Here is a 13,796-nt window from a genome sequence, read left to right on the forward strand (position 1 = left end):
AAAGTAAGGGAGGGTGAGAATTGGCCTTGGGCATTCCAGGACCCAGAGGAAAAAAAGGACTTGTTTTCCCAGAAATCCTTCCCATCAGTGGACAGCTCAGGGTTGCCTAGCTTTCTGCAGAAGAGGTTAAGCAGTGACTCAGACAGTGTCTCTGTCACTGTCCATGCCCGGGGGACGATAAAGGAAACTGTAAAATGCTCCAAAGGTCAGTTCCCCAGCCCTGAACATGAGCTGGTTTTTGGTCCCTGAATAGAAATCAGTCCGGTGCATTGCACAGCATTAACTATAGATGCAGTGAAAGTTAGCTAACTTCCTTGTTTTGGCCGACATTTATTATTAGCATGTTGGCTAATGATGGCATAGAAACAGCTGGAAGCATTGATCAGTTATTTGTTTAATATGTTTGCAGATGATCGTTTCTTTTAATAAAACTCTTCATTCTTCATGGTTTATTTATTACAGAAGAATGTTAAAGGTTTGTAATAGGGTGTAAAACCTGATGTGCTTTGAGCCTAATTTTGCAACAAAATAATGCTGGGCCTCAAAATAGCTTCAGAGTTTTTCAGCTTTACCCTGCTATCTCATCTTCTCTTGGCTTGGTTTACTAATGTGTTTTTTGTCTGAATATTTGGTTCTGGCATTACTTATGTTTTTGGAATCTCCTATGCACATTTTTTTTTTTTTTGGGATTAAGTAATTTGATGTGTTATACCTTTTCATGTCTGCATGTTTGTTCTTACCATGAGTTTATTGGTGTAAAAATCAATCATCTATGATCAATAACTGTTGAACATTCTGTTCAGTTGTTTTATTTTGTTGTTTTTAGGAACGACATGCATGTTAGTAACCTTATTTTGTCTCCCTTTGCTCTCTACCTTTTTTCCACAGGCCTTGGAGAGCGTACGTTTTTTGAGTACGGTGCAGGGCTTGGACCCCATAGAGCTCTATAGACAACATATGGGACAGCTGCTGGACTGGTTGTCTGCCTCTGTCAGCACTTGGTCCAGTTACTCTCCACAGAGACTCCAGCTACATGTCATTGTCATGCAATCAGGTGAGATTTTAATGTGCAACAGAACATAAGTTATATCAGAAAAATTAGTAATGTGATTTAAAAAAACCCTAAATAAACTCAGTATTAATTTTGACTTACAGTACCTAGCAAAATCATTCATGCGCCTTGAACTTTTCTTGTTACAATCACAAAATTCAATGCATTATATTGGGATTCTATGTAATAGACCAAGACCAAGTAAAGCATATTTGTTGTTGGAAGGCAAATAAACCATGTATTTTTTTTTTAGATGTTTTACAAAGAAATATTAAAACAGTGTGGCATCCATTTGTATTTATCCTCTTTGGGACAATACAACAAAGCCTTTTGTGCTTCTAGCGACTGAAATATTTGCCCATTCTTCTTTGCAAAATAGCTCAAGCTCAGTCACATTATCAAGATATCATGCTATAAGGCTTCGTAAGGATGTTATAGCAAAATCCTTTACACTTTTACACAGGATTGCCTTGTATTTAATTACATCCATCTTCTCATCAATTCCAACCAGCTTCCCTGTCCCTGCTGAAAAAAAACATCCCCACAGCACGATGCAGCCACAACCACCTTTAAGCATGTAGATGGCGTGTTCAGGGTGATATGCAGTGTTGGTTTTCCTCACCTTGTAGGTCAAAAAGTAATATTTTGATCTCTTGAGTAGGAATGCGCAGAGGCACGGCTGCAGTGCCATGCATTTGTGTTCAGCCCCCATGAGCTGCAGAATGTTGGCTAAGACTTTGACGGCACGCTTTTTAGATTTTAATTTGTCAAAATATTTAAACGCAATGTATAAATTTCCTTCCACTTTACAGTTATGAACTATGCTTCTTTGGTCTAAAAATCCTGTTAAAACACATTTAAATTTATGGTTGTACCGTTGCAAGGCACTGTTACAGGTCGAATCAGTGTGAAACCATTACTTGCACTTTTCAGTAAAAACATTTACCATAAGCTACAAAGATTTTTTTTAATGAGTATGGTCAAATTAAACCCAGACATTGAAACTGAGCTGAAGGTGGAGCAGGTTAGTATCAATACCCAATGAAACCATGCTGTTGTAATACATTATCTAGATGTCAGGACAAGTATTGCATGGAAACGTACATAATATTAATTTGTGACTTCTGGTCCTTGTCATGTTGACTGATGCAACCCTAAAGCACTATGGATATTGAGTTTTGAGCCAGGGAATTTTCAATTTTAATTCATCAGACCACAGCTTTGTACTTATAACTTGCAAAATGCAACAGAGAGACATTTGGCATCTTTCCTTTTCAGAAGTGTAACAGACTAACATCATTTTGCTTTAATTGATTATTTAACTTTATTTGAAGATATTAGCTTTTTTCTCAAACATGAGATGGCAACTCGAGTTTGATACTCCGACTCAAGTCACACGTTGCAAAAATAAAAGTTCAGACCCAACTTAGACTTGTGCCCTGTAGACTTGAGACTTGACTTGGACTCCTGGTCTGAGTCTTAAGTCTTAGTCACAGTTTGTATCACATGTAGTGAAAGGAAGCCGATATGTGAGCTACAGATTGCAGCTGCTGCACATTTTACTGTGAAAAGATGAGCTTAGTTATTAGCCAGTGATTGTGGATTATGGGATGTTTTTGGGTCATTTTCATGTTAGCTGTAGCTTCACAATAATGTCTCTCCAACTGAACGCTTCATTAAATGACTTAAATGAGTCGTTTCAGAACAAAATGAATGGATCTTACTTGACCTCCAACATGATCTTGCTGCTAAGCTAGCTGCAACATGACAGAGAAACGTCCGACTGAAAGTATCAAAATAACAGCACTTCCTGTTTGGTTCATTTAGAAGTTAAACTTATTTTCTTACCTACTACACTTCTCGCTTATTATGTTGATTATACATCAAGTTTGAACATTGTTACAATTTAGAATTGAGCACAAAGGTTTTAAATGTGGATTTAGTAAATGGTTTCCCAGTATTATTAAATATTCTCCAGCTCAGAATGATGAGAAGAAATCCCTCCAAACCCTATTGAGTACAATATATAATAAAGGAGTGGACAATATGAAGACAGGGATGAACAGGTGTTCTCTTAGTCACTACAAAGACAAAAGAGCAAATATTAAATGTGACTTTAATGTGATTTATAATGGGGTAAGGTAAGGTAAGTTTCATAAATTTTCAAAATAACATAATTCAGCCTTTTGCAGATATTTAGATAGTAAATTAGATGTTAAATGATTAAAAATAATAATAATGCACTAACTTAGGCCTAAGGACAAACAGTTAGGATTGGATTGCTAACATACAGCAATGCAGTTAGAGGTGACCTAGATTTAGGGGATTTGATGAGAAAATGTTTATTTCAGTCGTTTGGAACTTGAGACTGGGTCTTGGGGAAAAAGTGGATGGTTCAAACAATACTCTTTTGATAAAATGAAAAGGTGCTCGTTCCAGCTGCTTAAGTATATATATTATCTGTTGTTTTTGCTGTTGTAGTGTTTTTGGAGTTGTCAACCAGGTTACTGAATTTGTTGGGCAAGAAATTCCATCTTGATATAAATGACAGACTCTGTTGGCAACGTGTTGAGTTAAATTGACATAAAAGGACTACTGTTCAACTACTGTTTATAAATTAAAGAGCATAAACACATGCAAAAACACTTAAGTGTTCAAACCCACCTATTCAGAAAAAAAGCTGCACAATCATTAGCCTATTTCACAAAACATTTCTGTCATAAACCCATGAAGACACCTCTGAGCTCCCTCTGACCATTTATACATGTCAGGTGGAAATGGCGCACCACTGTGAGTTTTTGAAAAAAATATATCTGGCAGTATGGGACACATCTGTGTCATAAGTCGGCCCAAACAGTTTTTTTCGAAGCAATAATGGCAGTGGAACTCGGTGCAGTCCTATGGCTGGCTGGTCACACAAAACATACATAATCACTACATCACTTCCTTGACCCACGAATTACCTACTGGCTAATGTCCATCTGTAGTCTTTAAGGCAGATCAAACAAAACATGTATAAAATATGAAAATAATATAAATCCAAAAAACATTTATCCAAAGTGAAAATAAAGTCAGTTGTACAACATGAGGAATAGCCTCCCTTTGTAAAGCAAATTTGCAAGTGACACTGGGTGGCAACCAGACACACTATACCGCTTGCAGCCAGAAGAAGCTTCATCTTCATCTCTTTCTTGTTCTATCTTCACCATATCACATTGACTACAACCCTCTAATTCACACAAACACACAGACGCACACGGTGACAGTCCTTTCTAAAGCCATTCAGTGCTGTTTACTTCATCAAACAGCTGGAAAGATGTATGTTCCTGACCTTCTGCTTCATCAAGGCAACTTAGAAGCTTAGTAAGTGTGCATCCATATTTGTTTTTGCATAGTAGAGAATGTGTCTTCTCATTTTATTTGAACATTTGAATTCTATCTTAAGCCCTTATTTAAACTTCTCTTTTGTAGATATGATCTATATTCCCTAAAAACAACTGAGGTAGACGAAAGAGCCTAATTTTAATCAGGATGTTATACAAGAGGTTTGACCTTCTTTCCAGCATCAGATGGTAGTTCTTAGACAGCTGAGATCTCAGATATTGCCGTGTCATGTTCTCAGCACAGTCCATTGTTCTTCATCTAGTGTTTGAATGTTCCATAGTATTTGATGTGGCTCTTTCCCCTCTGTGTTTAAGGTAGAAGAGTATATTTTTGCTTGTTTTTTATATTGAACTATCTTCCTTTATCTCATGCAAAAGTCCATTACACACCTCTGTTTAATGATCCTAGCCTTTAGTTGACTAACTTCTTTTAAGTACCAGGGTCTTCTGTTGTGCTTATTCTGCTTTGTCCTTTGATCCCCTTATGGAGCTGGCTCACATCCTTAGGTGGTGTCAGGATTTCCCCTGTCTCCTGTCATGCTGGTCACCGCTCAGTCCAAACAGGGCACAGGCACTTATCACCAACTATAAACACTCTGGTCACTATATATAGCTGTGTAAACATGTAGGTGGACTGCTGTTTGATAAGTGTCTGAGCATGATTGGAACTGGAAATACTTTCAGTTTGAGTTACTTTCCGGTAAAAGGTGTTTGTTTAAAACAAACATAATTTCCTCGTCAGTCTTTGTCACTGCCTGTCTCAGCAGTCTGCTGGGGACTGATTATTGTTTCTAAATAGTGGAGGAATGGGTGTGGGTTTTAGCTGCTGTGTCATTTGGTCATTTGTTCATGCACAAAACAAACTGTTGAGTTATGCCGTTTTGAATTTTTCTAAAGATTACTGTGATTGAACTGATCACCTGTCTCTCAAGGATTAATAGCTCACAGAAACATATGTTCTTGGGTTCCCCTCAAAACCCTGAACAGGAAAAGTGAATATTTAGATATTTAGGAAATATAGAAATAATTTCACTTTTGAACAAGCAGTTTGCTTGGGCTTTAAGCAATATTATAGATAAACGTCGCTTTGATCATCGGTGTGGTATTTTTATGCACTATTGTTCATGAAGCCACAAATCGGGGAGGAACGTCTGCTGACAAAACAACCAGATCCAATCCTTTATTTTTCATATTAACTAATATTGTTTTAAATAAAAGAAAAAGTAAAATAGAAGTTCTCACTTCATAAAAAATGGTTTTGTGCATCCTTGGTGTCTGGAGAGATAATATGACGGTCATTTCTGACGAGCATTGCATTCAGAAAACAAATCTATAACCCTGACAGGCTGCCACAGGTCTTGATCATTATTTTCTTCTATTATTTCAAAGATGTAAACACGAACAGAGAAGGTCATTGCTATTCTTTCCATCTGCCTGCATTTTACCCACATAGCAACCTGCCATCCGTGCGCACTGCTCGGTGCTATTGCAAATTGGAACTGCCTTTGGGACTCACATGAATGACAGACTAATAATGAACGCAATTATTTGCAGCTTTAATGAGTTAATAACACTGGAACTGTTATATAAACATATTGGCATCCACTCTTCCAATAATTTGTCAACTTGCACAGAAACATTCAGTACTGCATATTCATTGAGGCAAACTTAACTGGACAAAGATGTTTTTTATTGCGCTTCTGATCTCATAGTGCAAGTAAATAAATTTCGCTGCGCATGTTTTTGCGAATGCTGTCCGGTTTCAAGAGGCACAGACATTTTGTTTGTGCCTCTGATTGTCTCTAGACAGCGAGAGCACTAGAGACAGAAGAGAGGGAAAGATTTGTCACAGCCTCTCAGCACAATCGTGTCCAGGCTACGTGAATATCTGGTGGGACCAGATCATGACTGGGCAGGGCCGTAAAGTGGGTGGGCCAATGGCCCCCAGGCCTCATCTAATCCCAGCCAGTGGTCTATGGTGTCAATGCATTAATGTGTTGATGCATCAAGTCCAGGGAAGAAGAAATAAAATGTGAAATGCTGGGGTTGGATAAGCTTGGATGCTTCATAGATGTACAGGTAAAAAGTTTACTTACTTTCTTTTTATTATCACTGTAAGATTTTTCTGTCCAGGGTGTACCCTGCCTCTCGCCCATAGACTGCTGGAGATAGGCACCAGCTCCCTCGCAACCCACTATGGAATAAGCGGTAGAAAATGACTGACTGACTGACTTTCTTTTTATTATCACTGTAAGATTTTTCCCAAAAATCAAAATAGCTTTGCAGCACGCTTATATCAACAATGCATGTTCATATGAGTTTAAATGCTTCATTAGAAAGTACAGATATATGAAAACAAAGTGTGGAATAATGTCAGAAATTACTTCCTCTCTACAGTTATCTACACAATAAAGGTGCAAAATAGGGATGCAACGATATGGAAATTTGGGCCAATATTGATATTCGATATTTGTATTGGTGTTAGGGCCAATATCTGATTTTTTCCAATATTATGTATATTTCAAAACGACCACGTGACAAAACGACCACACTGCTAACATTTCTTCTCTGATTCAGTTAAACGCACCATGATCCTCCACTGCTTCTCCACTCCCTAAACATATAAACAGCAGGCAACAAGATGGAAGTAAACATTGGTCGTTAATATCAGCCCAGTTTTACTAATGGGGACAATACTGATATGTTCAGAAATGACCAACATGGCAGATACCGATGTCAATGCTGATAGATCGTGCATCCCTAGTGCAAAATAAAGCAAAAAAGTAAAAATATTTGTCACCACGTTTGTATGTTACAGGTCCAGTCATTGGGGAGTTTTTGAACCAGCTGATGCCTCTTCTCTATAACTGCCTCCAGCCAAACAGAGACACGGAAATGAGGATGAGCGTTTTCACGATGCTCGCCAAGTTGCTGCTGGATGCAAAAAACACACTGGATTCCCAGGGGTGAGGGAGACGCTTCACAGACATTAACTTTAAAACCAGGTGAAACAGTTTCTACCCCATTATCACTGCATGCAGGCATGGCGAGTGTCAACATTACGCAATTATGTGGTACTGTCTTGTTTTTGAAGTCATTATAATAAGCACAGCTCATTATTCATCCTTCCACTGACCTTCACTTCTGCACCGCATGAATAATGATGCTGATTTTTGTGATGTCGGCTACTTTTAGTAATGTCTAAGTATAAAAAGCTGCACCTCTCCACACAGATTGTAAATAAACCCATTGCAGTGCCTTGCTGAAGTGTTCAAATAAATTAGGCTTTTTTATGTTTTGTCACATTACATTCACATACTTCAGTGTATTGTACTGGGATTCTGGACATGGACCAACATGACATAGTGAAATGTAAGAAAAATAGTGGTGTTTGTTTTTATTTTTTAAATAAAAAACCGACAAATGTAGCATGCACTCTTCTCAACCTCCTTCTATCTAATGCTCTTAAATTAAATCCAGTGTAACTAATTGCTTTGCGAAGTTACCTGTTTAGTGAATAAAGTCCACCTGTGTGTAATTTAATCTCAGTGTGATTTTAGCCTCAGAGGTTTATTAGAGAACATTAGTGAACAAACAGCATCATGAAGACCAAGGGACCCAGCAGAAAGGTCAGGAAGTTGTGTAGAAGTCTAAAACTCGGTTGGATTATAAAACAATATTTCAAGCCGTGCACATCTAACAGAGCTCTGTTCAGTCCATCATCTGAAACGTTTAACCGTTAAACCTAGCAAGACATGGCTGTCCACCTAAACTGACAGGCCAGGGGACGGAAAACAATCAGAGAAGCATCCAGTGTTCCCTTGGTAACCCTGGAGGTACTACGGAGATCCACAGCTTAGGTGGGAAAATATTTTTTATATAAATATTTAAAGTTGTGTACTCTCAAATTCACCTTCCAAAAGGACAATGGCAAACATACAGCTAGAGTTACAATGGCAATGGTTTAGTTCAAAGAATATGAATTTCTTAAAATGGCCCAGTCAAAGTCCAGACATAAAGCCACTTGAGAATCTAAGGCAATTTCAGTCTCTTCATGTGCAAAGCTGATAGAGACATTTCCCAAATCCTTGCAGCTCTAACTATTGAATACTAATGCATGCAACACCTCACAGGTTTTTTGTAAGTTTTTGTAAAGTATTTTGTAAGTCATGCGTCCTTTTCCTTCCACTTGGTAATTTTGTACAACATTCTGTTGGTTTTATCACATAAAATCCCAATCAAATACGTAGAAGTTTGTGGTTGTTACATAAAAGATGTAAAAGGCATGGATGGCTTTGCTGTAGAAGGACAACAGCCTTCTCAGCACTAATTTAAATTGTTAACAGTAATTTAATGGTTATTGACTTATTAGGGAGCTGGGAGAGCAGGAATGTCTTGACACAGCTCACCCCTGTCCTCCCCCCTGCTCTGAGTCCCCCAGCTGAGCGGCCGCCAGCTTGGACGTCGAGCTGCAGCCTGAAAGAATGCTTTAAACGCGAGGGCCCTCTCTGGGCCCCAGCAATCATAACAGCTGCTCCTGCTCATCCAGAAGACAATCACTGCAGTGTGCGGCTAATCCTAGAGCTGCAGCCAAAAGGTTTGATTGCACTGGTTACAAACAATATTAGAAGCACAATGAAAAATAGAGCAAGGAATCTAACAAGAAAGAATATCATTGTCACTTAAACAACAAAAGGAGCTAAAATATTCTGCCAAAGAATTTGTACATTGGAAACTGCTTTCTCCTGATTTTTTTTTTTTTCCTCCTATCCATAAATGTTAATATAAAACAAAAGAGGTCTGTGTCCTTTGTGCACTCCCTGCTCAGCCACCTGCACTGTTAACTAGACTCTCTCATTCCTGAGATCTATCTCTGCTAATCATATTACCACCAAGAGACAGAAACCATGTTATACCTTCAAAAGGTTTCAAACAAATGTATAACTCACAGTGTGCGGTGCTGTGTGGTCTGTCATAACATTTCCATTCATTCTTAGCCCTCCATTCATGATTTACGGCTTGATCTTTGTTCAACAGATTGCAGGGCCACACACGCGCCGTATGTCATCGAGAGGACAATGATAGTCGTGCAGAAAAAATCAGCTCTTTGTGGTGCTCCCAAAATGATATAATGACACCTCGGTATAGAACGACCTGAAAGGGAAAGTTACATGGAGGGTCCTTTCATCCGCATGCACTCGTAATGTTTTTTTTTTCATGTGGATTTTACGTGCTGTGATTAAAAAGCTGAATATGAAAGTTAAGTACAAGAAACGAAAGTTTATACCTTCTCCCCTGGATGTGGCCGACCGAAATAATGTGCAGCTTGTAAAGAGATAAGAGCGCGCTTTCAAGTTTGTATAGACGACTAAATCAAGCTTCTTTAATTTCAAGCTTGAAGATTTACCACACAAAAGAAAGATATATTTCGAATATGGACTTCTTTACAAAACGAGACATAACAAAGCAGGTAAAATTGTGCACTTATCCATAATGACTATAATCTGTAACATATACAAGAAAATTGCTGAAATAAGACTTTCCTTCTTTGTGACACATTTTTAATCAGTTTGGAGAAAAAAGAGCTAATAAATGAACAGACAAAATTGGTCGTAATTTCTTGGATGTATTGCAGTATACATTTTTTTTCAGGATAGACAGTGCAATGACATTTTCACATTTATCGTGTTACACTAAATTCGTGGTATTTTATTAAAATCTTACGTGATAGACCAAATTGTATTTTTATGTACTGTGTTAAAATCTGAAAAGTGTGGCATGTGCATTGGTTGTGAGCTCCAGCTGCTGCAGAAGTTACTTAATCTTTAAACAAAGAGTCGTGCACTCCCTAAATCTTGCTTTTATAAAAGTGTCAACAAGAAAGTAATTGTTTGCAATTTTCCACAAGCCAAGTAAAACAAATTCTCCATCCCTGCCGTGGTGGCAGCATCACGGTGTGGGGAGGCGGGGGCATTGAAAGCTGGATGGAATTCTGGAGGAAAAGTTGCAAAGTACCTGAGACTAACCTGAAGGTGAACATTCAGGCAGGCCATGAAACATACAATTAACTGGTTTAGATCTAAGCATATACATGGGTTGGACAATGAAACTGAAACACCTGTCATTTTAGTGTGGGAGGTTTCATGGCTAAATTGGACCAGCCTGGTAGCCAGTCTTCATTGATTGCACATTGCACCAGTAAGAGCAGAGTGTGAAGGTTCAATTAGCAGGGTAAGAGCACAGTTTTGCTCAAAATATTGAAATGCAAACAACATTATGGGTGACATACTAGAGTTCAAAAGAGGACAAATTGTTGGTGGACGTCTTGCTGGCGCATCTGTGACCAAGACAGCAAGTCTTTGTGATGTATCAAGAGTCACGGTATCCAGGGTGATGTCAGCATACCACCAAGAAGGACGAACCACATCCAGCAGGATTAACTGTGGACGCAAGAGGAAGCTGTCTGAAAGGGATGTTCGGGTGCTAACCCGGATTGTATCCAAAAAACATAAAACCACGGCTGCCCAAATCACGGCAGAATTAAATGTGCACCTCAACTCTCCTGTTTCCACCAGAACTGTCCGTCAGGAGCTCCACAGGGTCAATATACACGGCCGGGCTGCTATAGCCAAACCTTTGGTCACTCATGCCAATGCCAAACGTCGGTTTCAATGGTGCAAGGAGCGCAAATCTTTGGCTGTGGACAATGTGAAACATGTATTGTTCTCTGATGAGTCCACCTTTACTGTTTTCCCCACATCCGGGAGAGTTACGGTGTGGAGAAGCCCCAAAGAAGCGGACCACCCAGACTGTTGCATGTCCAGAGTGAAGCATGGGGGTGGATCAGTGATGGTTTGGGCTGCCATATCATGGCATTCCCTTGGCCCAATACTTGTGCTAGATGGGCGCGTCACTGCCAAGGACTACCGAACCATTCTTGAGGACCATGTGCATCCAATGGTTCAAACATTGTATCCTGAAGGCGGTGCCGTGTATCAGGATGACAATGCACCAATACACACAGCAAGACTGGTGAAAGATTGGTTTGATGAACATGAAAGTGTAGTGGAACATCTCCCATGGCCTGCACAGTCACCAAATCTAAATATTATTGAGCCACTTTGGGGTGTTTTGGAGGAGCGAGTCAGGAAACGTTTTCCTCCACCAGTATCACGTAGTGACCTGGCCACTATCCTGCAAGAAGAATGGCTTAAAATCCCTCTGACCACTGTGCAGGACTTGTATATGTCATTCCCAAGAAGAATTGACGCTGTATTGGCCGCAAAAGGAGGCCCTACACCATACTAATAAATTATTGTGGTCTAAAACCAGGTGTTTCAGTTTCATTGTCAAACCCCTGTACACTTTAACAGTGGTCCAGTCAAAGTCCAGAATATGTGGCAAGACTTGAAAACTCATGTTTACAGTTGCTCTTTATCGAACCGAACTGAGCTTAAGCCATTTTGCAAAGTAGAATTGGCATAAAGTTCAGTCTTGAGATGTGGAAAGCTGGCAGAGACATACCTCAAGGACCTGCAGCTAGATGACTCTACAAACTAGGCTGGCTATATACAAAAGCACACCACACTTTTCAGATTTATATTAAAATATATATATTAAAAAACATATATTTTACTTCCACTCCACAAGTAGGTGCAACTTTATGTTATCTTGTTGTATAAAAATCTCAAGAAAAGGCATTAAAGTTTGTGGTTGAAGGTGACAAAAATGTGGAAAAGTTCTAGAGTTATTAATACTTTTGTAAGACAGGCCCTGTAGGTGTAGAGATTTATTCATGACTAAATCTAGTTATGAATGTTGGCTATATTGGCTTCCATCAAAGGAAAATCAACTAACTGCAGTGATTATAGAGTTAAACCAAATGCCCAAAGATTGCTGACCTATCAACACAATAGAGAATGCAGCAGTAATCTCTAGGTATAAATAGGCTATAGTACCAATAATGCAAAGTTGCAGGAAAATCAAAATAAAAGGAACATAAAAAGAAAACATGAATTTTAGGAGCATGTTTTTGTCACTTGAGACAAAATTACATTTACTAAATCCAGATGTGTGGGCTTCAGAACTGACTGTGGGGTTTTGACTGTGGAGGAGAAGTTGTGGGAGCTGTTTAAAAAATCTGAACATTATGCAATAAATGCTAGTATACTAGGATATTCCAAAATAGCATCCACTGTGATGATTTCAGGGAGTCAGAAGCACAGCTGAAGTTGGATATTTCAAATATCGCTCTGGAGTTTCATCCATAAGAACACAAAAATTTTGCCTGATATAAAAGTAATTGCACATTTTTTAGGATTTGTAAAAAAACAAAAAAAAAAGAAAATACCATTCTGCAAACATCACTGGTTCAAATTGTGATATATTTGACTTTTCTGCCATGTAATCTAATGTTCAGGTCATTTAAAAGGATGATAAGCTACCATGAGGTTAAGCTAAAGCTTTTATTCTCGCTCTTTTGATCTCTGAAACAATGTTAAGTTCTTTGAGCATCTTTTTGTGTGCAACACAGAAAGAACAAAACGGTCCCCAGTTTGTGTTTCTGTGTCTGTGTGTGTTTAGGAGTTCAACTACATGCAATCACAAAGTGCTGCTCTTCTTCACTTAAGATATAGTCTTTGCAGTTTGGAAATATGTCTTCTTTGCCCTTTGGCGTCATTCCTGACAAGTTGTCAACACATTTCATGTTGAAGAAGCTTTGCTGGCAAAGTATGAATGTTCTGGCTCTATTTTTTATGCACAGTCTCCCCCTGCTGGTCCTGAAGTCCTTACAGTCTACTTTATGATGCATAAAACGTACCAGTTGGATTCTCAGTCCAGCTGAAGAGCTCAAATATGGAGGAAATGCTGGTTGGGAGACGGAGAGAGTGCAGGTGCAGATAGTTTGATATCAGAGGGTCTAAGCCAGCATGGTAAAGGGAAGGAGATGGAAACCCAGATGTTTTGTTTTTTTTTCTTTCTGTTTTTTCTTACTTTCTCCACCAGTCTGCCTTTTAGAGTGTGGGAAAATGACTGAATCACATCAGCTATGTTGCAGCAGTACATTAGTGCAAATACCTGCTGTTTGGTGCTTTTAAACATCCATGCCTTTGCAAAAGTATTTGCATCCCTTAATTTTTTTCACATATTAAGTCATTTTCAGTATCTCTCTGCTGGCATGCACCAAGGATGTTTTTTTTTATATAACTCAGATTGGATGGAGAGCATCTGGGAACATTCATTTGTAAGAGTTGTCACAGATTTTCATTCGTCTGGACTTTGACTGGGCCGTTTTACCACATGAATATGCTTTGATCAGAACCACTCAGTTTCAGCTCTGGCTGTATGTTTAGGTTGTCCAG

The 13,796-nt window shown here is 38.8% G+C and overlaps 1 protein-coding gene across 1 annotated transcript in view; it reads left to right on the forward strand.

The window, feature by feature from the left end:
* The window catches only part of LOC124863580 (dynein axonemal assembly factor 5-like), a 40,122-nt gene that overhangs the window by 19,891 nt on the left and 6,435 nt on the right, over positions 1-13,796 (forward strand). The window contains exons 8-9 of the mRNA XM_047358026.1: positions 889-1,054; positions 7,253-7,400. Coding sequence (XP_047213982.1) covers positions 889-1,054; positions 7,253-7,400 — 314 coding nt within the window. The remainder of the gene's footprint in view (positions 1-888; positions 1,055-7,252; positions 7,401-13,796) is intronic.

Source organism: Girardinichthys multiradiatus, chromosome X (genome assembly GCF_021462225.1).
Source record: "Girardinichthys multiradiatus isolate DD_20200921_A chromosome X, DD_fGirMul_XY1, whole genome shotgun sequence".
NCBI classification, from domain to species: Eukaryota; Metazoa; Chordata; class Actinopteri; order Cyprinodontiformes; family Goodeidae; genus Girardinichthys; species Girardinichthys multiradiatus.